Source organism: Haliotis asinina, chromosome 7 (genome assembly GCF_037392515.1).
Source record: "Haliotis asinina isolate JCU_RB_2024 chromosome 7, JCU_Hal_asi_v2, whole genome shotgun sequence".
Taxonomy (NCBI): domain Eukaryota; kingdom Metazoa; phylum Mollusca; class Gastropoda; order Lepetellida; family Haliotidae; genus Haliotis; species Haliotis asinina.
The window spans coordinates 3,742,144-3,768,538 of NC_090286.1; the positions used below are offsets into that span (position 1 = coordinate 3,742,144).

Below are 26,395 nucleotides of genomic sequence, written 5' to 3' on the forward strand. Positions count from 1 at the left end.
TGAGTATCGGGCCTAAGATGCAAAAAAATATAACATATGACAAATGCAGTATTCTTGGAAATATTTACTGCGAGATTAAACTGATATTTTACGCATGCGTTATTACAATTTCCTGTAAATCTTAACTTCCTGTGACATGCACGATTTGAAAACTGAAGAAAATGCCAACATTTAAAGGTTTTATGAGCTTGATTGTTGTATTACTCGAGTACCAATTAGATTCATACACGATTCATTTATTTGCGCTATATCTATTTTAGTGAGTTATTAATAAGCGATAATCAGACTCCAGAACAATGAAATGTTCTGATTAAGTCAAACATTACCCCGGATTTCGCTCACGTTTAGTCGTTTCTGATGGTGCCGGTTGGGATCAGTGTTGTGCTAAATATGTCTTATTACTGCCCTTTCATTAGTTTAAATACAATTGACCAGTGAAATCAAACCTAAGAAAGAATTTTTCATGTTTTTTGTTTTTGAAACAAATCCTCTGTTTCATGCTCAAAATAATTTTTGAATATGGTGCAACCCTATAATCATTTTAAGATGTATTCTAATTACTTAAAGTTTAAAATATCTACTGTCAATGAACCATTTGAAATTATTGAAGAATGCGGACAATCAGAACCAAGTCATTAATTTGGAATCTAGTTTGGAATTTTGTAGCACTGGATCTTGAAACTGCTAATCATGATGAATGGTTCTTTAGTAAGAAAACAGTTTACTTATATTTAATGGGCTCTTTCTCAGAGCATCTGTTTGAAAAAAATCTTGAAATTGTTTCACAGTAAAAAAATCACTGGCTTTTGATGGTCTGATATGAGTGTATTGAGCTTGATGATGGTCAGTTTGTTCCTTTCACTGGTTCATATGAAATGTGTGTTCATCATCTTATGTCCTTTACCACCAAGAGAATTTGTTTTACTTTTTCACCATGCCACAGTGATGCTGTTGTATCCGGCAAAGTAAGGGATTTTCTTCTGCATTACGTGGTCACAATTTTAATCATATTAATGGTTATTTAACATGTCTATTGTACGGGATATACTTTTCAGTCACTGGATTATCTGGTCCAGATTTGATTATTTACGAACAGCCATTGCATTGCGAGAATATTATTGAGTGTCAGATTCAGGAAAATACGTCAGATACATACAAAGTACATCCATTATGGACCTGAAAACCTGACATCTTCAAGTCATCTGACATTCTTCATTCGTTGGTTTCACATTAATTTTCGTCTCACTGTGTGCTTGCGCAGAGTGTGTAAAAATATCCACTTAACAACTTTCGGTTTACCGACAGTGTAAACACAATAAAAATTCAAAAGAGATAGATACTCACACGCAAAAGAAACGCAAGTTTCTATCTGAACTGAAGAACCAAATTTGGACCCCTAATTTCATAATACCTTCGGTACATAGTGATGCTTGGCGATGCTTGGAACATTTTCTGTATCATTTTATAAGATCAATGTGATCACAACAAGATGAAAACGAATCGCCAAAATGCACCACTCAAATGAAGATGTGGACATGATGCACACGTCCCACGTGGAATTGAATATGCACGATTTTTCACTACCCATAGTGGGTATAAAAACCGCCAAGAACTTTGGCATATCCTTCATTGTTCAACAATGCCGCGACTAAACCAACATGAGAGGAATCAGGCTATCGGACGTTTACACGCTGGAGAGTCTGTCCAACACATTGCTCGGCACTTTAACGTCAACATAACGACAATCTACCGTCTCCAGCATCGCTATAACACAACACAGTCAACCAATGACCGTCAACGAAGCGGCCGACCAAGGCTCACGACCCCTAGGCAAGATCGTCTCATGACACGGCAACACCAGCATGATCCTTTCTTAACAGCAAGCCAAACTGCTCGGGATACTGTCGGGACACATAATCGACATATCAGCCATGACACCGTTATCCAACGGCTGCGCGCCACCAACCTACGATGTCGCCGACCAGCGCGTCGTCCAATACTCCGACCACACCATAGACAAGCACGACTTCAATGGGCACAGGGTCATCAAAATTGGCGTCAGCGTGAGTGGAGACGTGTCATCTTCTCTCATGAGAGTCGCTTTTGTGTGTCACATGCAGATGGACGGGTCAGGGTTTGGAGACGTCAACGAGAGCGTTTTGCTGACCGAGATGTGTTGGAAAGGGATGCATGGGGTGGTCCTAGTGTCACGATTTGGGCTGGAATTGGACTTAATGCTAGGCTTGGACCAATGTGCTTCCAGAATGTGGGTCAAGGTCGAGGACGCGGCATCACAGCTCAGCGTTACATTGACCAAGTCATCAGACCTCATGTTGCTCCATTTTTTGCCCGACATCGGAATCACATTTTCCAGCAAGATAATGCTCGTCCGCATGTTGCAAGACTTACCATGGCCTTTCTTCAACAGCACAACATAAACGTCATGCAATGGCCGGCCCTTAGCCCTGACCTTAACCCCATCGAGCACTTGTGGGATGAGATTCAGAGGCGTCTCCACCAAGTGCAACCAGCGCCTGCAACTGCTGATGACCTGCGTACAACTGTACTGGAAGTGTGCAGAATGATCCCAAGGGCCTTCACAAATCGTCTGATCAACTCTATGTACAGGAGATGTGTGGCAGTGATCAATGCTAATGGTGGGCACACCAGGTATTGAATGACGTAATTCAAATGATCGTAATCGGAAAATGCAATTGCTGACACAAATTGTAAAGACCTTATTGAGTATGGATACCAATGAACTGTGTTTGCTCAAATTTCTGTACATCTGAGTCCACTCGTATTTGTATACTTAACTGTTGAAAAAGAAATACAGTGATGCTACATGTCAGACTTGCGTTTCTTTTGCGTGTGAGTGTATGTTGGTTTTATGTCTAATGCAACTGATCTAAAATCATTTGTGAAACAAAGACTAGGATAAGTTTAATAAATAGCTTAATTTATGTTAACAAGCTCTCATATAAACATGTCTCACCACCACCATCCTTAATGTGCATCCACTTCTCACGCCTGAAAAAACCCATCTCTGATGCAGTTGCAATCAAAATAGGACATCAGTTATTGAAAAGCATAGTCAATGACATCTAAAATGTGTCCGGTTATTGCCATTAATATATCAGCCTAAGTAAACTTAGGCACAGTATTATTTATTACAATGCTATATTGAGTCTTAACAAAAGCTAGTAGAAGGTCTCTCAGCTAAACTCTTGAACTGACCAATCAGAACACATGCTATCAAATGGTAAAAGTTAAGATTCACACATGTCGTTGGAACTTTTATCTGAAAACATTTGTACTCTTAACGAAAATGTCAAGGATCGTCAAGGAACCCCAAACCTATTATAAATTCAAACACAGAAATGGCTAGACCACTACAGTCCTTGAGGTCTTTTGGAAACACTGCAAATTTTCTCTGTTTTTTTCTTCACACTGATTTATCATATTTATAGCTGGCTCGACTTGCCTTTTAGGTAAGTTTGAATGGTTATGTTTTCATAAAATACATATTTTAGTGTTATGGTGCAGGAATATTGAATAGTCTTTCTTCTGCCATCACCCTCTCCATACTGTACCCTCATTGTTAGTCATTAACCATTAATATATTGGTTTTTTAGTCAATGTGAAGTGGGGACGGGAGAAGTTTGCTGATGTGGAGTGTAACACTGATGAGCCGCCAGTGGTCTTCAAGGCTCAGCTGTTTGCCCTGTCCGGCGTCCAGCCAGACCGTCAGAAGGTCATGATGAAGGGAGCTGTTCTCAAGGTCAGACAAAGTTTTCACTGTTTTGCACTACTGTTTTTTTACCATTAGAAACATCAGAGACTATGTATTACAGACTGTCAACAAAGTTTTAGTGTATATTTCTCCAAACGATAAGGGGTGATTGTAGTAGTTATCAGATATGGCATATAATCATTATTACCATAATTAGTTTAAGGTCACATGCAACGTAAAACACAGCTTTGCAGATTCTGGTACCTTTCGGTATGCACTTACCGAAGCAAATCATAAAAATGCCAATTCAACCTATAAAGTTGAAAAAACGCTATGAAAAAAAAGCCTGCGTAATTGGAGTTCAAACGTTTCACTAAATTCCCCCCAGCGCTGGGGGGAAAACTGGTTTCAACGGCTGTGCTGCGCTGCGTCAATAACACATGCGCAGTGAATAGGTTCGCGGAGCTTGAAACAGTATGCATACCCAACGTCTGAGGTCGTGAGCAGTAGTTTAATCAGTAGTAAATAATCTACTCGTTACGTAAAACAACTTGTTGATTGTGGTAAGCAGTCTCTGTCACAGAGAAAGCTGTGTCTGGTTTATTGACACATACATGTCTGTCTGCCAGTCTGCTAAAGACAACATGCAATACACAGCTTCAATCATTGACCACGTGCAATTTGAACTTAACACCTATCAGATTATACGACATAAAGAAAATAAGTTGATTTATGACTCGTGCACCTGAGTCCCGTGTCTGCCACATTATGTAATTAGGCACGTGTGATACACATGACATGTGTTTATGTCTGTGGGTTGCAAACAAACTATATTCATTTTTTCCGGATGACTGGATCTGACGGAAACTGGTGCAAACTCTCGTCAGTTTCAAGTCCTGCTTTGTACTTGGACGAATGACAGATTCCAGCCACGCAGTAGTTTACCATCTCTACGGACATGATTTTTATTGGATCGAGCGCAAATTCAGAGAACATGTATTTTCAAAACCCAACATCTCTATATACATTCTTCATAGATAACGACTTCTTTTAGTGTATATGATTTGGATGAATCCATACTGAAACGACGCATCAAGTACACAAAAAGAAGTTGTTATCTATAAAGAATTTTACTTTCTTGTGACTGGCTATACTTCTAACATGCCCATCAAACAGATCATCTTTCTGTACACACAATGAACAATCAGCATATCAGCAAATGAAAGGGCCAATCGGAAGCCATCGTTACACTTGAGTGCACATCCACCCGCTATGACTTGGTTCGGTCTCCCGAGGGCTTCGTTTCAGGGGAAGTAAGCCCAAGTACAAAATATTGCACTTTTGAATTGCGATTATACGCTTATAATTTTTTTTATTTCTTTTTTTAAAAGCAGCAATGTATATTATATGTCATGAATAAGTGATAAATGTGTTTTAATTATGCTGGATGTTTTGGTTGCATGTGACCTTTAAGTAAGTAGAGGTTCCAGTAGCCATTCCTTGCAACCTATACTTGACCTGAAACAAAAGTTTTTTACTTCGCATTTTAAACATGTCATTTGTTTTCCAAACTTGTGTCCTGGAATCGTGTGGTGTATTATGTGTGTTATACACTAGATGTGTAACATCCCCTCTGAGTGCTCTCTCTGAGTGCTCTAGTAGGAGGTCGCGTCAGGTAACCTTTGAGCAACCAATGACCGTCCAATCAACGCAAGACGGTTAAATAGATTTAACCAATCAGACAACGGCTACTATTTAGGGATCGGAGGGACTTTCAAAATATTCAGGTCACTGACACAGATGTCTCCACAAACAATTTTTCCACATATAACACAGTTATTTGACCTGCAGTATATACGCTTTGCGGTTTCTGTTGACATGGTTACCAGTAGCTAATGTTTCTGCTGACTTCCTTGAATATTGCCAAAAACACTATTTTCAGCGACTGTTTACTCACCGTTGTCATAGTTGTATGTACGCCGTGTGCATCACCTGGAAGTGAGATTACACTAAACAGCATTCGAAATTGTTCGGGTACGAACCTTTTCGAGATGAAAATTTCAAAAAGTATGTGCGAATGTGCACTTTCGTGATTTGGTAAGCGGTGTTTTTGACTGGGCAATCTCAACCGTTACCTGACGCAACCTCCCATAACGTTTTGTTAGACTCAGTAGTGGAGTGTAACGAAATACACTGAGACTAAGTTTACTTACACTGAAGCATAATCATGATAAAAGTTATTGTATTCTGAGTTGACTCAGTGTAGTGGGTTTAATCAAGATAGCTGACTGTTGTCACCACAACCAGCAAGTGTCATTCCAATATCTGGCTGCTGATATTTTCAAGAAAATTTCAAGAAACAATTATGGTTCCCATGAATACATTAACTGTTGAGGGAAGTTTACACCTTTTTGGGAGCGTAAATGTACAAAATCTTCGGAACCATTTCTGAAATGCTCAAATGTTCCAACACTTAACTATGGAATCAGTTTGTTAGAATATGCTCTCTAATACTCTTATGGTGTCTCTGTTGCAGGATGATGAATGGGGAAACATGAAGCTGAAAGATGTAAGTTCTCAAGTCTGCATCTCAGGCTTCACTTAAATTCAGTCTGTGTATTAGAGGGATTTTATGGTTGCCAGCGTCTGCTATACACACTGGTTTGCAGTATATTCTTAAACCTCCATCAGATACGAAGGGATCATGTTGAGAATCAATTCGCAAATGTGACAGGCTATTTCGGGAACTGAAATGAAATGCTTCCCATTTTATGAGAGATTGGTTGCAGCAAAGTCAAATGAGATTGGTCTTGATCTGTATTTCAGCATTCGTTAACCAATAATTTCTCTGCATTGCATCCTTGTTTCATGTTATTTAAGGACAAATGTATTTCTTCATCAAATTCATATCATTTCTAGTCTTTTTATGAAAACATTTTCGATACACATCAGTCTGATCTTTAATGTATGTGTTCAGAAACTATATGTGTTGAGTTGTTTGGCCAGCCTTTTGATTACGACACTTTCACCCACAGTGCATTAAACTTGTTTCATATTTGGAATGACGGATCAGCACTTGGTTCTGTGGAATTGCATGGAATCACAACACAATAAAGAGTATGACTAGTAATGGACATAAAACCCGAAAGGAACTTTAAAAAGAAATAGGATTCATAATTATCCCAATAAAACGAAATAGGATTTAAGATCATCCATGAATCTCTGTGATCATTCCTGACAGTTCAGGATAGTATCAGTGTTCTCAGACTGTGATAACAACTGTGGTAGTCGTGATTGGAATGTTTTGACATGATGGCTGACTGTGCTGCAGGGCGCCATGTTGCTCATGATGGGTACGGCAGAGGAGCTGCCTCCGGAGCCCACTGAGAGACCAATGTTTGTGGAGGACATGAGTGAACAGGAACTTGCTTCAGCGGTAGGTGCCACATCTTTCTTTTGATGGTAGGTGGTGGTGGTAGCAAGGGATGCTGGTTGTGAAGGGTGGAGAAATGGATGAGATTGATTTTGTTCATGGTTGATGACCTTTGTTCATATTTCTGACAGTGTTGAGTGTTACTGGCCATAATTTTCACTCACTTGTGTATCTGGTCCAAATTTGATTATTTTTAACTTACCTTACCATAGGTCTTATGCATATTACCTCTAGCTTCGCTAAACGAGATCAGACAGTCGTTGATTCGCCATCCCCTCGATGGCTACCTCATGTAATCTACGAATGTAGTCACGGAAGTGACGTGATCTCTCCACTCGTGCGAGAGCGCAGAATCCAAAATTCACTTTTACCTTTAGCGTTCGTGCGAACGGACGTGTTGGTTTGCTGTTTTTTTCTACTATGTGTAGTTTCAATAAAGTTGCTACTCCTTGGTAGGTATGGTTTGTATCCCCTCATTTTGTATTAAAGTCAAGTCATACAAGCATTTAATGTGCTTACCTTGCTACCTCGTGTTGCTCTTTTCTCACTCAGGCATGGCCTGTCCGTGCCGTATGTGAGAACGGCATGGCGTCCATGGGGGTAGTACATCTTGTTGATTGTTTGCCCGTCATGTTTCTGCCCATGCTTGGTCATTTTCACTTGTGTTTTCGGTATTTTTCATACCATTTTCTGCCATGAATTTCAGCGTAGCGAAGGCAGCCATTGTGGTTGTTGTTTTTCGCTGCCCCGCACTTATGGGTGTGTCTATTTTTTACGTAGGGGTGTAACTACTTTCTACATTTTTATGTAGGGGGTTTTTCTCCTAGTATTGTATCAACATGTCGTCAAGTCTTGGTTTCTTGTCTGTTACAGTTTCTGTGTATGTCTCGACACTTTTGTACTGTCTGCAAGGGGCAGAAGTCAGCCAAGGACCCACATCCCTGGTGTCCGGATTGTGCGTCCGCTGTTTGCTCCATCGATAATCGGTGCCTACACTGTCAAGCGTTATCTCTCGCCGATTTCAAGACCTTTTTGGCGGTTCGGAGGAAACGTTTTACACAACGTAAGAGAAGAATGTCGTCGCCAGCGTCTTCCTTGGGATCTTTACCTGATGACCAGGATCTACCACCGCCTTCAGTACCAGTATCAACGCCTAGTGTGGGGCGCTCATCTATTACGCCGGGGCGCTCCTCTCCAGAGCCTACGCATTCGGATGCCTTTGTAGACTTATCTCACCCAGATGCCTTATCCCATCCTGAAGTTCAGAGGCTTCTGCGATCTCTCTTGACACCGGGCGCTGCTGTACGCCCTACCTCGTCGTCTACATCTTTACCAACGACAGCGCCTAGACTTACGCCAGCGCCGTTGCCTGTACCAGCGCCTCTGCCTGTCCCGGCGCCTTTGTTTACATCAGCACCGGTGTTTTCGTCAGCGCTTATTCCGACGCCAGCGCCTATTCCGACGCCAGCGCCTGTACCAACGCCAGAGCCAGTGTTGTTGCCGGACCCTGCTCCTATGCCTACTTCTTATCGGATCCCCAGAGTGTCTCATACGCTGACTAAAGAAGAAATGTTACAGCGCCAGTTGGATGAAGAGCGCGCTCGTCGTTTAGAGGCTGAGCGCTCCCGGCGCAAATCTCGTTGTAGGTCCCCGAGGGGTCGGCACTCTCGTTCTCCACACCGTAGCCGGCGCCGGCGCTCCCGGTCTGTTTCCCGCTCTCCAAGGCGCTCCTTAGAGGAAGACTCACGTACCAGAAGTAGACGTAGAGTGCGATCTCGGTCAAGATCACCACGGCGTCTCTCTAGATCCCAGCGTTCGCGATCGCCGGAACCACTGCGGACTTCCTGCAAGGAATTGAACTCTAAGAACTCTGCTTCCAACTCTAGTCAGCGACGAGAATCAACCTCTGTTTCCTGGGAGGATCACGAGGAACAGTTCTTTTGTCCAGATTATGAGGAGGACCCTGGCAATGATGGTGATAGTGATGACACCTATCTTCCCTTAGCTGCTGTCTTTGAGTGGATTGCCGACAGATTACCGGACTGTCCTTCCCCTTCTTCAGATTCAAGCAACCCGGCGTCGATTCACTTGTCTCCTGAGTTACTTATTCCACCACACCCTATGGTGGCGGATGCTGTTGCTTTGTTAGATTCGGACTTTGCGAAGTTATCCTTAAATCCAACCATCAAAGCGTCGAAGTCTAAGAAATCAGATTATAAAGTACACAGTCTGGATTTTGCCGACAACGGGGCGGTGCTAGACGATTCAATTAAGAGGTTGTCAAGCTCAACTCCGTCATCTTACAGAGTTCAGGATTCAAAGCTAGCAGCTATTGATACGGAACTGAAACGTATGCTTAAACCTATCTCGGCGCTTGCGTCAGCCACCACCGCTGCAGCCTTGGATTTGTCAGAGGATAATGCCTCGAGGGTGGATCATTTAACTACTATTTTTGCTTGGCAAGGCAGAGTACTCCATGACCTGCTTGGACATTTACGCGCGGCGCTAGCCATGACTACTACTATGCGCCGATCTGGATTTTTAGATGCTTGTTCTTGGCAAGAGGAATTTAAACGACAACTACTTCGTGCACCATTTACGTCTAAGTTCCTCTTTGATGAAAAGATACCAACGGTGTATAAACAACATGCCGAACTCACTAACACGGAAGTGGCGCTGTCAACCTTCGAGGCCTTGGGCTCTGCATTTCGTGGCCGAGCCAGGGGTAATGCCAAGAAAAGATATGTACCCAGGAGAGAGTCTATCCGTTCCTCGTTTGGGAGGGGACGAGGTCGTACCAAGGACTCAGATGTCCAGCGCAAGCCTCGAGAATGCAGCAGGGATGCCCCATCTACGTCCGGTCGAGGTAGGGGCAAGTGTCCCTACTCCGGCCGCTGAAGCCATGGACTACTACGACTGGGACCTCCCACCCCCAGTCGTACCAGTTCATCCGACCCCTGTAGGTGGGAGACTAGGGATCTTCTGGGCCAACTGGACATTCCTGGAAGACCCGTTTGTTTGCAAGATCCTGAGAGCCGGCTACAAGCTACCACTAGCCAGAGCTCCGCCGTTGACTACCACTCCCCTGTCACGAGTGTACTCAATAGATCAACAGGTACTTATACTAGAGAACATCAACATTTTATTAACAAAACGTGCTATAGAGATAGTGTCAGAACCCCATCACTCCCCGGGGTTCTATTCACCCATCTTCCTGATACCCAAGAAAGGTTCCACCAAAATGCGGATGATTCACAACATGGCGACTTTCAACAGCCTGTATTTAGCCGAGCCCCCGCATTTCCGAATGACGTCACTGGATCAGATCCGAGCCAAGTTGTCACCCGGAGCTTGGATGGCCAGACTAGATTTACAGGATGCTTACCTGCACGTTCCTATATTCCCGCGCCACAGGAAGTGCCTGCGTTTCATATTCAACGGAGTACACTACCAGTGGCGAGTGTTGCCGTTTGGAATTTCTACGGCCCCGTGGCTTTTCACTCGGGTCACACTGCCTGTCACCCGGTTTCTGCACCTCCGGGGGATAGACTTCGATCCTTACATCGACGATTGTTTTCTAAATCACTGCAATCCTCAGTTGCTACGCAAACAACTGGACTTCTCCACACGCCTACTTCAGCAGTTGGGGTGGATTATCAATATCGAGAAGTCGCAACTGGAACCAACGCAGGAGTTAACTTTCATTGGGGGGTTGTTCCTGACTCGGCTCAATCTGGTCAGGGTCCCTCCCGATCGATGGCAGAAGATTCTCGCCTTTACGGATCGAGCTCTGTCCCTACCTCTCACCCTCAGAGAATGGCAGTCTCTGTTGGGCTTGTTGACGTCGGCGCAAGACCTCACCCTCAGAGGACGGCTTATGCTGCGCCCACTACAGAGGTTCCTATTACCATTCATTCGGGAGAACGACCTCCAGTCATCATTTCTTCTACCCCCGCACCTGCATCAGTACCTCAGGTGGTGGACGGTAGAGTGGAACGTCTGCGCCGGTGTTTGTTTGACAAGCTTCAACCACGACCACGAATTGTTTGTAGACGCATCCCTCTTGGGATGGGGCGCTCACTTGAACGGCCAGACAACCTCAGGGCTGTGGTCAGACGCCGAAAGGGAGTGGCATATCAACAACCTGGAGATGCAGGCAGTCATCCTAGCGGTCCGCCACTGGCTACCGGTTCTAACAGACTCCAGACTCCTGGTAGCGTCCGACAATTCCACGGTCGTGTGGGTGATTCACAATCAGGGTACAACCAGATCCAAACAACTTCTGGACCAGATGTTCCTGTTAGCGGATCTGGTAGACAGCAACGGCATCGTGATCGCGGCTCGTCACATTCCCGGCTGCAAAAACATTCTGGCAGACGCCCTGTCGCGTCCCGGCAAACCATCCCCGACGGAGTGGATGCTTCATCCGGACGCATTTCACCAGATTTGCTGGCAACTCGGGAGACCACTGGTAGATCTTTTTGCCACCAGTTTCAATCACCAGTTACCAACGTACGTATCTCCCGTGCCGGATCCACAGGCGTGGGCAGTCGACGCGATGTCTCTGTCATGGGAAGGCCTGGACGCATATGCGTTCCCTCCTCCAGTCCTTCTCTCGGACGTAATCGCCAAGATCAGACTGACGCAGAACCTCCGACTGCTTTTGGTCGCGCCTTGGTGGCCAGCCATTTCGTGGTTTCCCGATCTTCGACGGCTCGCCAACGGAGACCCTTACAAACTTCCAGGGTGGTTGCATCTGCTTCGACATCCACACAGTCGACAGCTGCATCCGGATCCACTGCGATTCCATCTTCACGCATGGGTCATCTGCAGAGGTCATTAAAGGCTAAGGGCTACTCTGCGCACGTGGCGAACGTTATAGCTCGCGCGCATAGAGTTTCTACCCGCTCTTTATATGACGACAAATGGCGCTCTTTTGAGAATTTTTGCTCAGGAAGATCTCAAGATCCCATGGCAGCATCTCCTCAGTTTGTGGCACAGTTCCTTCTATATCTACGGAACTCTAGACATCTCAAAGGCAGTACCTTAGGCACCTATTTGTCAGCTTTGAATTCTGTCCTTGCTATCAAGTCAGATACACAGATCTCCAAGATACCGGAACTTATTGCGCTTCTCAAAGCTTTCAAGCTGGAAGACCAGAAGGCCAAGTTCCGTCCTCCAGCTTGGGATCTTAATGTTGTCCTTCAACATCTCAGAGGGCCGCCGTACGAGCCATTAGAGGAAGCCTCCTTTGAACATCTTTCCAAGAAGACGGTTTTCTTACTATCATTGGCAACAGCGGCTAGAGTCAGCGAGATCCATGCTCTTGACGTTACTCAGATCCGATTTGAACAGTCAAGACACGGACGTGTTCATTTGGGTTTGCTTTGGGATTTTGTGGCTAAGAACCAGCTTCCCGGGCAGCCTAACAGGCTATTTTCCATCCCTCCTTTGTCTACGATCCTGGGTCATCATGACGTGGAGGAGGAGCTGCTATGTCCAGTCAGGGCTCTCAGATGCTATATTAAAAGGTCAGCCTCTAGGAGACGATCCCGCAAAAGATTATTCATTCCCTTTGCCGTGTCCTGCAAAGGCAAAGTAAACAGAAATACTATTGCCCTCTGGCTCAGATCGACTATCCTGGCGGCCTATGACGACAAGCACCTGCCTCATCCGGTAGCAAGTAACCCGCACGAGATCAGGGCCTTGGCGTCTACAATGGCCCTCCATCGGAACTGCACAGTACCGCAGATCATGGAGGGCTGTTTCTGGAGGTCATCAACTGTCTTCGCATCCCACTACTTGAGGGACTTGGCAGTTGAAGACGTGGAGGGGTTACAGTCATTTGGTCCATTGGTGGTTGCTCAGCAACTTACCCGACCATCCGCCCATTAGGTAACTACACTTCTACTTACCGTTGGTCTTAAGATTAACCTCACCCCCCGGGTGCGTCGGTTTTTCTTTGGAGTTCTGTTGGGTTACTCTTTGTCCTGTTCCAGGTATTATCCTGAGACCGTTGACATTGGTTTTCCCGAGTTCTCCTGATGCATGTGCACTGTTTGCTGAGGGATGGTCCTCCGGAGTCCACACCACCATCCATCTGTCGAAGCCATATGCATAAGACCTATGGTAAGGTAAGTTTAAAATTTATTAAAATCTAAATATTTTAGATATTTAAATACTTACCTTACCATAGGGCGGTGACTCCCTCCCAACGCTGGATGCTCCTCCCCACTTTGGACTCTTCGGACCTTCTGGCTGACGGTAAAAGTGAATTTTGGATTCTGCGCTCTCGCGCGAGTGGAGAGATCACGTCACTTCCGTGACTACATTCGTAGATTACATGAGGTAGCCATCGAGGGGATGGCGAATCAACGACTGTCTGATCTCGTTTAGCGAAGCTAGAGGTAATATGCATAAGACCTATGGTAAGGTAAGTATTTAAATATCTAAAATATTTAGATTTTAATAAATTTATAAGTAGCCATTGTATTGCTAGAATATTGGCAAGTGTTAGATTCATGAAAATATGAAATACATTCATTATGGACCATAAAACCTGACATCTTCAAGTCATCTAACATTGTTTAATAAACACTACTTAAACTTGCTCTTTTCAAATTGTACCACAGACTTTGAATGGATTTGTAATTGGAACACATTATCCTTTGATAATACAGACATAGTGGTTAAAGCATTGTCAATTTTGATTCTGCAGATAGTTTGTGCTGGTTTGTTCCACCACTGCCTTTTTGCTGGAGAGTTGCTAAAAGTGACATGAAAACACTCACTCACGCAGTGTTGTAACAGGTGAACAACAATAACAATATGTAATTTCTGATTGTGCTTCAGCTGGCCCTGCCGGCTGGGTTGACCAACCTAGGTAACACCTGTTACATGAACAGTGTAGTGCAGTGTCTCCGAGCCGTACCTGAACTCACAGATGCTCTCAAAAGGTAAACACTTTCACCAAGCAGTGTTGCTGATAAGACTCAATGTTATTTACTCCGTTGTAAACATAATTCTTGTGTATGTTTTTGTTACGTTTACCATATCAGAGTGAGGTCTTTGAAGATTTGGGTTAAAATTTGTCTAAAGCAACCAGCAACCAATGGGAACATGTGGTCAGGCTCTCTGACTTGGTTGACACTTGTCATCATATGCCAGTTGCATAGATTGGTTCTGATCACTGGATTGTCTGGTCTAGACTCGATTATTTACATATAGGTGGAATATTGCTGAGTGCAGCATAAAACAACAAACAACCACTCTCAAATGCCTTCTGCATTGGAAATAAAGGTCAAGGTTGGTTCACATCCACCTTTGTTGGTTTCATAAAACTGAATGGCTCTAGGACTAAATGTCATGGTTGCTGACTTACATTTCTGCATGTCCTAGACATGCCATAGGTGCCTCACTCACTCACTCACTCACTCACTCACTCACTCACTCACTCACTCACTCACTCACTCACTCACTCACTCACTCACTCACTCACTCACTCACTCACTCACTCACTCACTCACTCACTCACTCACTCACTCACTCACTCACTCACTCACTCATTTGACTGTCTGGTCCAGAGTGAATTATTTACAAGTTGCCATCTTACAGGTGGAATGTGATGTTAAGTAACTAACAAGAGTTAGTTTCAGATTATACTCTTTACTACAGATGCTTCACTTTTCTGCAGGTACACTGGCAGTCTGACTGTGGCCGGAGCCATCGCTCCTGCAGATTCCATCACAGCAGGTATAGCACTCAGTCACAAGTCACTGTAGATATGTATTTGTAGGTACTGAAATGAAGATACGTGTGTATTGTTGTGCAGATATGTAGGTTCAGTAGTAATACAAGTAAAGTGACATCTTTTAGCACCTTTCCTTGAAAGTTTTCTGTTGCTTACTAGATGAACTGGCCGATGGGGATGCTGCTTCTGCTGTCCATGTACATTTTAAATGATGATGATGATGATGATGATGGTGATGATGTGTGCTGATGTGTGCTGATGCTACTGCTGCTGATGACAATAAGATGATTTTGTGTCGTTTGTTCATCATGATGAAGATGATGATGTATGTTACGTTTGCTAGCTCTGCGTGACCTGTACAAGACCATGGAGATGTCATCATCTGCCATCCCACCCATCATCTTCCTCCAGGTGCTGCACATGGTGTTTCCCCGATTTGCTGAGAAGAGCGAGCATGGTGGCTACCAGCAGCAGGTAACCATGGTTACACAAGTTTCTCAGGGAAGCTATGTTTCCCTACTGAAAACACCCTTAGCATTTTCTCTACATACTGCCATGTCTTTTACACTCAGGGAAGCCAGACATTCCTCCTAATAATTAGTACTGGACACAGATGATTGAATAATCATTTGGCCGATGGATCTCACTTGTGTCTGTGATTATCGTCAACTGTGGAGACTAATCAACATTCATAAAAGAATGAAACATCAAACTAAACTGTAGAAAGTATGTTGTTTGATGTTATGGTTGTTAAATCACGATGTAAACCACTGCTGCAGTTTCCTACAACTACAATGTAAAGAGCAGAAAGTTTCTTTGTTCATTGTGATCTCGTAGTATTGATAGGGCAGTGGAGTAACCTAGTGGTTACGCTTAAGTGTTGCCCTATCAAGCTGAAGACCTGGGTTTAATTCCCCACATGGGTACAATGCATGAAGCACTTTTCTGGTGTCCCCTCAACCGAGATATTGCTAAAATATTGCCAGAAGTGGCGTATCTCACTCACTCTCTCCCAGGTGTTGTAGGGATTGACTTAATTCCTTTTTGGACATTTTCTATTATCTTTTTTATTAATCCCTAGGATGCCAATGAATGTTGGACAGAGATTGTTCGAAGTTTGCAACAGAAACTGCCGAGTATCCAGTCAGGTGGAGAGGTAAGAACCACCAATGTATGTGGATTATATATTATGTTTAAATACATGTCTGTACATCAATTTATGGGAGGTTGTCAAACATCTCTCTGTGGTCGTCAAACATCTCTCTGTAGTCAAACATCTGTAAGCCTGGACTTGTCAAATATGTGGATGATATATATCTGTTAATTATGCCCTTAGTTGTGAAACATCTGTGTGTGGTTGTCAAACATTTGTCTTTCTTTGTCAAACATTTGTCTATCTGTAGTAGTCAAACGTGTGGATGATATGTGTTATGTTTAAGCACCTTTTGGTAGTAGTCAAACACCTCACTGTAGTAGTCAGACATGTGTATGTAGTAGTCAGACATCTGTATTTGATATACATGTATACCATGGTCAGACATGTATGCCACAGTCAAACATGGGACGTCAGACAAAAGATGGAAACATTTATCAGGAGTTGCTCCGTCAAACTTAACTGACACTTCAGTAAACCTCATAACAGCCACAAATTTTGTAGACAGGTTTTGTAGACCTTTTCATTTGTTATTCTTCATGGAAGGAAAAGTGTTTGGTTATTATATGAACTAGACATTAGAAGACTAAGGGCTATATTTGCCTTGACCGGATTCAAAAGGGACAATATTGTAGGTAGGCAATGTGGATATACTTTATAGAGTGTTTCCTGTCAACAAATAGATTATAGAGTGCTTTTCAAAGTGGCATTAACCACTTGTTCACAAAGTCTGTCAGTTTCATCATGTCTGTCAACCTATTAGCCCATTTTGAATGTAGATGTTGCTCTGTTTCAGAGTTCTGCAGCAGCAAGTGGTGGCAAAGGTTTTATTGACCAGTATTTGGGTGGAGAGTTTGAAGTTGTGTATCCTTGCTATGAATATGTAGAGAGCACTTTTTTAGTTTCTACATGTAGAGGTACAAGGTCTGGTGGGCCAACTGGAAATGGAACTGTGAAAAACTTTGTGTAGATGACTTTGAAATAGATGTCTAATTTATCCCTGAAAGTGACTACTGTATGCTAATATAACATGAATCTCTCTCAGTAGTAGGTTAAGAGTGTTTTTAAAGGGACCAATGCAGTCATGTACACTTTTAAAATGCCTGTGTTTGGAACAGTCCTGTAAGTAGACAAGTACAGCCTTAACTCAGTCCACAGTATGAAGTGTACAGAAGCCCCTGAAGAGGAAGAGAAAAAGTCCACAGAGTCCTTCCTGCAGCTCAGCTGTTTTATAGAAAAAGGTATCAACTGTTAGGATACATTTCCTGGTTTGTTCTGCATGTGTTTGTACAACAACACAACCAATGTATCAAGGACAAATGTTCAGAGTTTTCTCCCTTACATGTGCCAGGATCTGGTAGTTTTGGATTCATGGCTGATCAGGAACTGAGAAAGATTTATCTGCCGTTCTGTCTCATGTGAATCGATGTCAACAGCCTTTGTGGATTCATTTACAGTAAACAGTAAACTACTGTTTTGACAAACTCAAAAAGAGTCCATTAATAATATTAGTTTGTTATGTTACATGAATTTCTACTATAACACGGAACAATCTAGGAATGAAAACAGCAGTTGATTAGTCCTTGACTCAGTCATGAGGTTGTTCATTTAATACAGTGGAAGCTGTCAAAACCGGCATCTGTCTAATCCAGCAATTTGTCAACACCGGCATAAAATCCAAGTCCCTTCCGTGGCTTTTGCATCTATCATCAGCTCTGCAATCCGTCACATTGTTGAAAACAGATTATTTCCCCAGTCCTAATGAGTGCCAGATTAGGCAGCTTCCACTGTACATAGATGTTTGTATTGTACTGACAAGTATGTTATTGAGGTTATGTTTTCTCTGTTGCAGAGGTTAAATACATGGCAACAGGTTTACGAAGTGTGAGTATCACTGCCCTGTCAGATCTTTTTCAGTTTCCTTTTATATGTAGCTCTACTGCATACTGTCAAAAACATCTCTACATCACTTTTAGCCTAGAGGATTTGGTGATCAGTGATCAGTGATCAGGGATCAGCGATCAGGGATCAGGGATCAGGGATCTATCATGATCCACCTTGAGGCAGGTATTCAACCCATATCTCTAGACAATATCCGTATCCCAAATTTGATACAATCTGAAAACACAGTAAAGAAACATATTTTAGTAAGGAATATGAGTGAAGGTTTTCAAAAGTGCGTTCTACTGCTCTTATTCTATTCTTGTGTATACATCGCTGGTAGTTATGAATGGGTCTGTATATTTGAACATGCTACACAAGTCTAGTCAGGGTTGATACACAAGTAAATATTGTCAGAGTGGTGGAGAGCATCAAATCAAGGTATTTTCTTTTCCATATCTGCACATAACAATAAGATTCTTCTTTCTAACCTGTATATCATTTGTTTATGATTTGTTTTTGCAGAGATTAGAAGAAACAATTACAAAGAATTCACCTACGTTAGGAAGAGATGCTTTGTATACAAAATCTGTAAGTATCAATTATTTCCAGGTGAAACTTTTTCATGTGTGGTCTTTTTCTTTTGAGTTTTTCAAAACTACTAATCAGTATGTAATTATTGAATTTTCCAGCTCATATTGTGATCCAGTTGTGAAGAGTTCAGTTTATATTTATCATCACATCGGCAATATTTTAGCCATGTCATGTAGTTGTGTCGAAGCTTGCTGTGAACTGAAGAGCAAGAAAGACAATGACTAATGAAACGTTTCAAAACTGAAAAAAAAAACCAAGATGTACGTGTGCCTGCGTCCTTATTATTCAGAATACTAGGACTAGAATATTATTCATTTATCATCGTCACCACCATAGGTCTGTTCCCCAAAAGAGATACCACACAATCAGTCCCTCTTCTTCAGAATTCTTTTGTTCATCATGTACATGGACGTAAAATAAAAATGTTCAGTAAAAACCCTGTTTGGAATTTAAGCTCTATCTTCAATGAAACATCTTCATGCAGGGGAGCCCTCGCTATTATTAATCAAATAGAGGACTAAGAGATACAAACACTAAGCTGTGAACAGATATAGTAAGCTGTAGCAAGGAAAGTCTTTATGTTGTAAGCAATACAAGTCTTGCTCCATCCACTGGTGATGTTACCACAAGTGTCAATCATGACAGAATGTTACAATTTGATTGTATGTCTATATTCTTTTAGTCATGCCACTGGAATCAAGACCAAGTTATTGGTGGTGAATGTGTCATGTGAATACATGTATAATGTTGAAGGATGATGACATGTACATCTCACATAAACATGACTACAAATGGAAAGTTAGCTGGATTTATATTCATTGAAAACATTGAAAACGTACTTCCTTGTGTCCATCGATATTTTTTTTAACTACTTCTCAGTAGCTTCTTGATGCTTGTTTTCAGAGTAAGATAAAACGTCTACCAGCGTACTTAGCAGTTCAGTTTGTCCGCTTTTACTTTAAAGAAAAGGAAGCAATTAATGCCAAAATTCTGAAGGTAAGTCACTTGTGACAGATGTTAAATTTGTAATCACAGATTCGTAGTAAATACCGACATTCTGGTACCTTTTTAAAGAATGACTCATTCTGAGATTTGAACCCTCACCTAATGAACACACTACATCAGCGTGGCTACCTACTGAGCTTCAGACTTACTCAAAATCCAAAGTGGACAAGAGGTAGTCTAGTTAATGTACATTGTGCACATGCAAGTGTAAATTTGCATGGCTCCTGCAGCTGAAATAGTGTCTGTTGGTTTGGGAATAAGTTCAGCAGCTGTACACAGGGCTGCTACTTGATTTGTTAAATCAAACGCAAATGTTGACTGAATTGGGTTCAAAGAAATTTTTCAGACTGAATTCTTCAGTCATTAAATAGCCACACAAGATCAATGACTAATGAATATTAAGTTGAAACACATTACAATCACAACACATGGCAGGTACCTAAGTGTGTCAGGTAAACAGCCACACTTCTTGTGTTGATATTGAATGTATTTTATTCAGGATGTGAAGTTTTCCATGAAGTTGGATGTGTTTGATCTGTGTACTGAGGAGTTACAGAAGAAACTAACGCCAGCTAGAGACAAGTTCAAGGAAGAGGAAGACAGACAGACTGAAGCCCTCACTAAGGTGAAATAGGTTTAACGAACCGCCCATTTGGAGATGAGATTTTAGAGCTCACCTAAGTAAAAATGATCAGAAGACTGATCAAGATGAGAATAACTGAAGTCCGGAAGGACTTGGGGCCTCCCTCCAGCTTTTAAGCTTGTAGATTGTCAAATAGGTCAGACAGCTCAGAAAAACACTGTCAGATTTTTCTCACTTGCAGCTTGTGTTAGTTTGAACACCTTAGGTTTTGTTTTGTCCCATGGTTACTTAAATACAGTCCCTCATTCAAGCGCACACCCACTCACTCTGACATGATGTGTGGCTTGTTTGCAGGCCAAGATGGCTGACAAGAGTGAGAAGGAGGAAGTGAGTAAACCAGTGGAGAAGAAGAAACTTCCCTACTGGTTTGAGGATGGTAAGTCAGTTATATGTGAAATATGGAATGTGAACATTACGCAGAGTTGTCAACAGAATCATACCTATCTCATACATAGGAGCAATTGGCTGCACCCACATGCCTAAAGTTTACCAGTCAACATTTTATGGCACATTCTGAGCATGGTGTCTGAATGTGATTGGTTGTTTGGAGATGGCAACCAGGCATCTGGAACATGTCCAGCTTCATTGAAAGGCAATAGAGCATGCACCCAACTGAAATACACCAGAGATATTTGGTCTCAGGTGTTCAGCAACTGCCGTAGAAGTTCTGAAATAAATATTAAGAATTTTCAGTTTATATCATTTAATATGAGTAGTACTTTGATAGCCAGGTGACGAATTACTTTGATTATCAGGTCTTGTGTTACCTTAATTGCCAGTTCCAGTGTTATCTTGATAGGAAGGTCTTATGGTATGGGGAATGGTGGGGGGCGAGCTGGCTAAAGTGCCAGGCGAGTGATCTAGTGAAGTTGAGGTGTCGGAGCGAGCCCTCCTGTGATCGGGTGTAAAAACCTAAAGTCTACTTTCCATGTTGTTACAATCCCCAGTGTACAGTTAACAACCCTTCTCAGCCAGGTGTCTTGTGCCTATGTTTTCTTTATAGTTGGATATTATATACTGTTGGAGTCCTGTGTTTCTTAGATGGTCTGTAGGTTGTTGCCTTGTTAATGTGATGCCATGTTGTCATGTTTCTCTGTTACCTTGATATAGTTACAATATGACCTAGATGGTCTGTTGCTATGTTACCATGATGACCTGTTGCTATGTTACCATGATGACCTGTTGCTATGTTACCATGATGACCTGTTGCTATGTTACCATGATGACCTGTTGCTATGTTACTATGATGACCTGTTGCTATGTTACCATGATGACCTGTTGCTATGTTATGTGATGGTGTGGTGAGTCCCGTCATATGTGTCTATCTGCAGATGCCGGCTCCAACAACAGTGGGTACTACGACCTGAAGGCAGTACTTACACACAAGGGCAGATCTAGTTCTAGCGGCCACTATGTGGCCTGGGTGCACAAGAAAGATGGTAAGATACAGAGATGCGCCGAACGGTGCAACGTGGTCTCTCTTCATTTTGTAATGAAGAAATGGTTGATTGAGAAATTCTTATCATCTCTGGATAGAATTGTAAAACAATGATGTGTTTTGGTGTACATTATACAATATAAGGAATAAGGTAAATGATCATAGGATGGTGATCACTGTAGAGTGGACAGACTTCAGGTGAGGTGATCAAGCAGTCCTTAACATGTCCTTAACAGCACAACATGTCAAGATGTTTCCGACTTGTCCAGAAAAGAATTATTTGTGACTGTGGTTGAAACTGGATTTCACCTCTTCCACTGAGACTCCGCTATCTTGATAAATGCACATGCTCTCCAGTTACTCCATTTTTTAAAATTCAGACTGACCACACTGAATCAGTTCGCTTCCGTGATGGGTTTTTGTGGATATACCTTGCCATAGTCTTTAAAGTCTGCAAACAAAGATTTTTTGCTTTCACAAGTATTTATATGTGAGGCTTCAAAATTAACTGACGCATGACGATCTGGGTTAAAATTGATCTTGAGTAACTCATGCTTGTTGTTAGAGATGGCTGAAGGGATCGGGTGGTCAGGCTTTCTGACTTGGCTCACAGCCTCCATTGTCAACCCAGTTGCGTAGATTGGTGCTCATGCTGTTGATCACCAAATTGTCTGATCCAAACTTGATTATTTACAGTTCGTCGCCATATAGCTGGAATGTTGCTGGGTGTGGCATAAAACTAACTCACTCAAACTTAGCTGTCACTTCTATGTTCTAAGTGATTAGTTCCTTTTAAGTTTTTAAAAAAATTATTCAACAATATGTTTGTTTGAAAAGTGACTATGGAGTACATGTCCTTTATAATTTAGAGGTTCTGCCATGCCCTGCCAGTGCTGTTGTTGCTCATTCTGTCAACCACAGGGTTACAGACTGACTTGATGCTGTATCAAAACCGCCATGTGCAGCATACTTTTGGTGTCTCCTCTCAGCTCTCTCTTACTGTGTATGGTTCCTGTGTGTGTTACTGATCTCAGCTTCCATCTTATCTACAGATGAGTGGATCATGTTTGATGACGACAGAGTAACTTCAGTTCCAGCGGAGGACATTCTCAAACTATCAGGAGGAGGTAAGAACTGGTTGCAGGATGCGAATAATTAGACCTTGCTTGAATCAAACATTGTTCCCGGCTCCCGAATATGGATGGTATCATGACCTTAAAATCAGTTTGTTTTCAAGAGAGCCATATGTATGTGATAAGGGGTTATTTGTTTAAAAGGAATTTATTATGAGAAACATTTCACTGACATACCATTACTTGATAATCATCCACACCCATGTCAGCATGTGATGTTGAATATTCTACCATGATTTCAGTAAATACTAGATTGTGATTCGTTAATCAAAGTCATTCAGAGGTGTGTAATCACGTTATATACCTCTCATTTTCCAACACCTGTATTTGTTTAAAATCTGAATAATGAGGTTATGGTAGAATGGAGATAAACACTACGTGTTTGGTTTTAAATCAAACTTAGGGTTCTTATCATTTTGTTATATACCTCTGATTTTCCAACACAGTATATTTAGCTCCTAAATAATTTATCTGATTTTCAAATGGTGATAGAGTCAAGTATTACCTCAGTTTAATTTGATTTTAAACCATTTTAGTCGGAATTCAAATTTTGTCATGTTTCTGTATTACTTATTTACCAAACCCATGCTTGTCGTAAGAGCCAACAAATAGGATCGAATGGTCAGGCTTGCTGACTTGGTTAACACGTCCTTGTGTTCCAGTTGCATAGTTGGATGCACATGCTTTTGACCAGACGGTTGTCTGATCCAGACGTGATTATGTACAGACTGCCACTATTATGACTGGAATATTGCTGAGAGTGGCGTAAAACTAAACTCACTCGCTCTTATTTTTGAGAATTAGTTGACTTACAGTCAAATCAGCTCAACAGCTAAGTTTAAAAAGAGTCTTTTCAACACAGATGGTGTGAAATACACAAGATATGGGTCATGTTTTCTTAAGCGTTTCACATACAGGTAGTTCCAGAGTATCTTAGAAATGAAAGGCATTGGTTTTGAGAGCATCATTTAACGGATTGTATTAATTATGTACTCTAAAGTGTTTATGTGAACCCTATCTTTTCATGTTTGTTGTTTGTGTGATTGTTTCTGTTTCCTTATTTATAAAAATGAGAAAAAAAACAGGACTTATCCTGGGCCTAGATTTTCAAAGCTCTCTTCATGCTAAGATAGTCGTAGGTGCCATACATTAACTTTAACTTACGACTATCTTAACACTAAGAGAGCTTTGAAAACCTACGCCCTAATCTGCAGTGAAAGAGTCGAACTACTGTTAAACAACCTTTATAAATGTTGATGTTCATGTTGATGATGTTGCAGGTGACTGGCACTGTGCCTACGTCTTGTTATATGCTCCCCGGGTTCTCGAAGTGGAAGCCAATTCCATGGACAGCTGAGAAAGCTCGTCCATCAACACAGTGTTTTGATTCGCTGCAACCACCCCAATGGTGCCCTTCTCTAGCCCCACAACACCAAGCCATGGTTTAGCTTTCATACATGCAACAGTTAGGACCAAATACCACCTTGCTGGCTGTGTGCTGTGTTTTGTTCCACACATTGTATATACATTATCCATGTTCTGCTTCAAGTGCTATGTATCTCAGGCCCTGGAATGTGGATGGCTTAGCACACATAAATATATGTTTGAGATGATCGTCTTCATAATTTCCTTTGGGATCTACCTCACAGCTTTCCTTGTTAATTCTGTCATTGTGTTGAATTTAATCTAGAATAATATTTCATTATTTTATTTTGCTGAATGTTAAAGCAAGGCTACAAAAATGAAATTAAATGGCTCATGTGCAATGACTTTTGAAAAGGTATTTTGTATGGTGATTTGTAACATCATGTAAATAACAAATTACAGGTTTGGTCTGAAAACAGAAACGATACTCTCCTATTGGCTCCAACATAGCAATTTTGATAGTTATTATTGGCTTAATACACTGGCTACCTCCTTACACAGCTAGTGACAGATTAGGTATGACAGGGACCAAACTTGGTTTAAGAATTCAAAACATTCAAGTGTCACTCTCAGTCTGACCTCGAGTCACTCATCGTCAGTTCTTCACAGGATTGCATTGTCTGTGTATCTGTATGCTTTGTAGTTGCTGTATCAAATCTAATCAAACAAGGGCCTGAAGCCAGAAAGTCATCACATAAGACGCTGTGTTCTTTGCCTGCAAGGCATCAATGTCAGGTAGTGGCTGGTTCTCATTATGTGTGTATATGGAGTATTTGATCTCCATGACTCATTAATGAAGAGGTCATGCCCTATATCTCCAGCCCTTACAATTTGGTAAACCTGCACTACCCTTTGGGTCCATTCCAACCATTCTTGGATATACATGCCCTTGTATTTCCACAGTATTTTACACATTCAAACGTCGGCTGAGGGAAATGGTAAGGGAAGTAACTTGTGTTTCCTTGAACCCTAGACTGCCGCCAGATTTTATAGACGTGAAAACTCCCTTGCCATCAGAAAGATTTTAAGGATTTTCAGTTGCATGCCATTCATTTTGTCAATAGTGAATTCTTGCCAATACAAATTTTAGTCAATTTGTGGATCACATTGTTGATATTGGCAACTTGACACTGATTTTGAACTTGCAGTTTGGTATGTTAGACCTTGTTTTTTTCATAGCTAGTCAAACTGTCAACTGGAATTTAGTGGTGGGTAATTTATGACTGAAAGAACTACAGGAATGGATCCAGGGATTAGGGCAGAATGACCGAAATACCAACCCTGAAGATTTACAGTGAAAGCCCTCAAGACCGGCATCCCTCCAATCTGACAAGCTCCCATTATCAACACTGGTATTTGGTGTCGATAGAAGCTAGTTAATGTATGATCATTTGTACGCCATGTAATCTGGCGACAACCTACTCCATACTTTTGCACAATAAAGGCCGCCCAGCTGTCTGTCTGTACAGTAGGTGACCTCACAAAACCGGCATCCTCTGTCTTGGCTCGCCTGTTGATTGGCTGAATGTGTATTAACAAAACTGGATTACAGTTAAGTACGGTGGTTAAGCATAAGTAGGTGTGGTAAATTGATGAGCTTCACATGTCACTTGGCAAATTAAATTAATTGGTGTCTCCCAGCTGGTCAGTCGCTCTGTGTCAAGATACCTTTGAAGATGAGCATAATGTGTATTACCAGTGGATTACTGTTAAATACGATGGGTTTGTATTTTACGGCACCTGGAATGTCATTCTCAGGTTGAAAAGGGAATAGTCAGCTAAACCGGCACCCTCGCAATATCAGCATATTTTGCCGGTCCCAACACATGTCGGTTTAGAGGGCTTCCACTGAAGATGGACAGGTGCAAGTTCATCTTTGACCAAAGGCTGTAGCGCTCATTGAGTAGGAAGAAACAGAATGCATGACTGAAGGTCTGGCGATTGACTGAGTTTCGGACAAGGGTGTTAAAACCTTCCCTAGTGTTACGTGTTTAACTTAATTATGGAATGTGAGGTGCATAATTTCATCCATTGTAATGTAGGAATGTGTTGATGGGACAAGCTGCCATGATTACAAATAAATGTATATTTTAATTGAGCTTATTCTGTTCTCTTTTACAGCTATGTAATGTTAAAAGATTTGAACATTGATGCTGCTGTAAAATTCCTTCATTGGAAGTCAATAAACTTTCATTGGTATGATGATA

At 41.9% G+C, this 26,395-nt stretch overlaps 1 protein-coding gene across 1 annotated transcript; it reads left to right on the plus strand.

Moving 5' to 3' along the window:
- Positions 1–94: 94 nt before the first annotated feature.
- On the plus strand, positions 95–26,395 carry LOC137290667 (ubiquitin carboxyl-terminal hydrolase 14-like). The gene is made up of 18 exons (XM_067821746.1): positions 95–177; positions 3,636–3,781; positions 6,270–6,302; positions 7,065–7,169; positions 14,019–14,122; positions 14,860–14,918; positions 15,260–15,390; positions 15,998–16,072; positions 16,866–16,933; positions 17,228–17,310; positions 17,922–17,953; positions 18,476–18,541; positions 19,448–19,540; positions 20,049–20,174; positions 20,487–20,568; positions 21,524–21,631; positions 22,683–22,757; positions 24,044–26,395. Exons 1-18 carry the CDS (start codon positions 162–164, stop codon positions 24,118–24,120), a joined length of 1,479 nt encoding a protein of 492 aa, XP_067677847.1. The 5' UTR covers positions 95–161; the 3' UTR covers positions 24,121–26,395.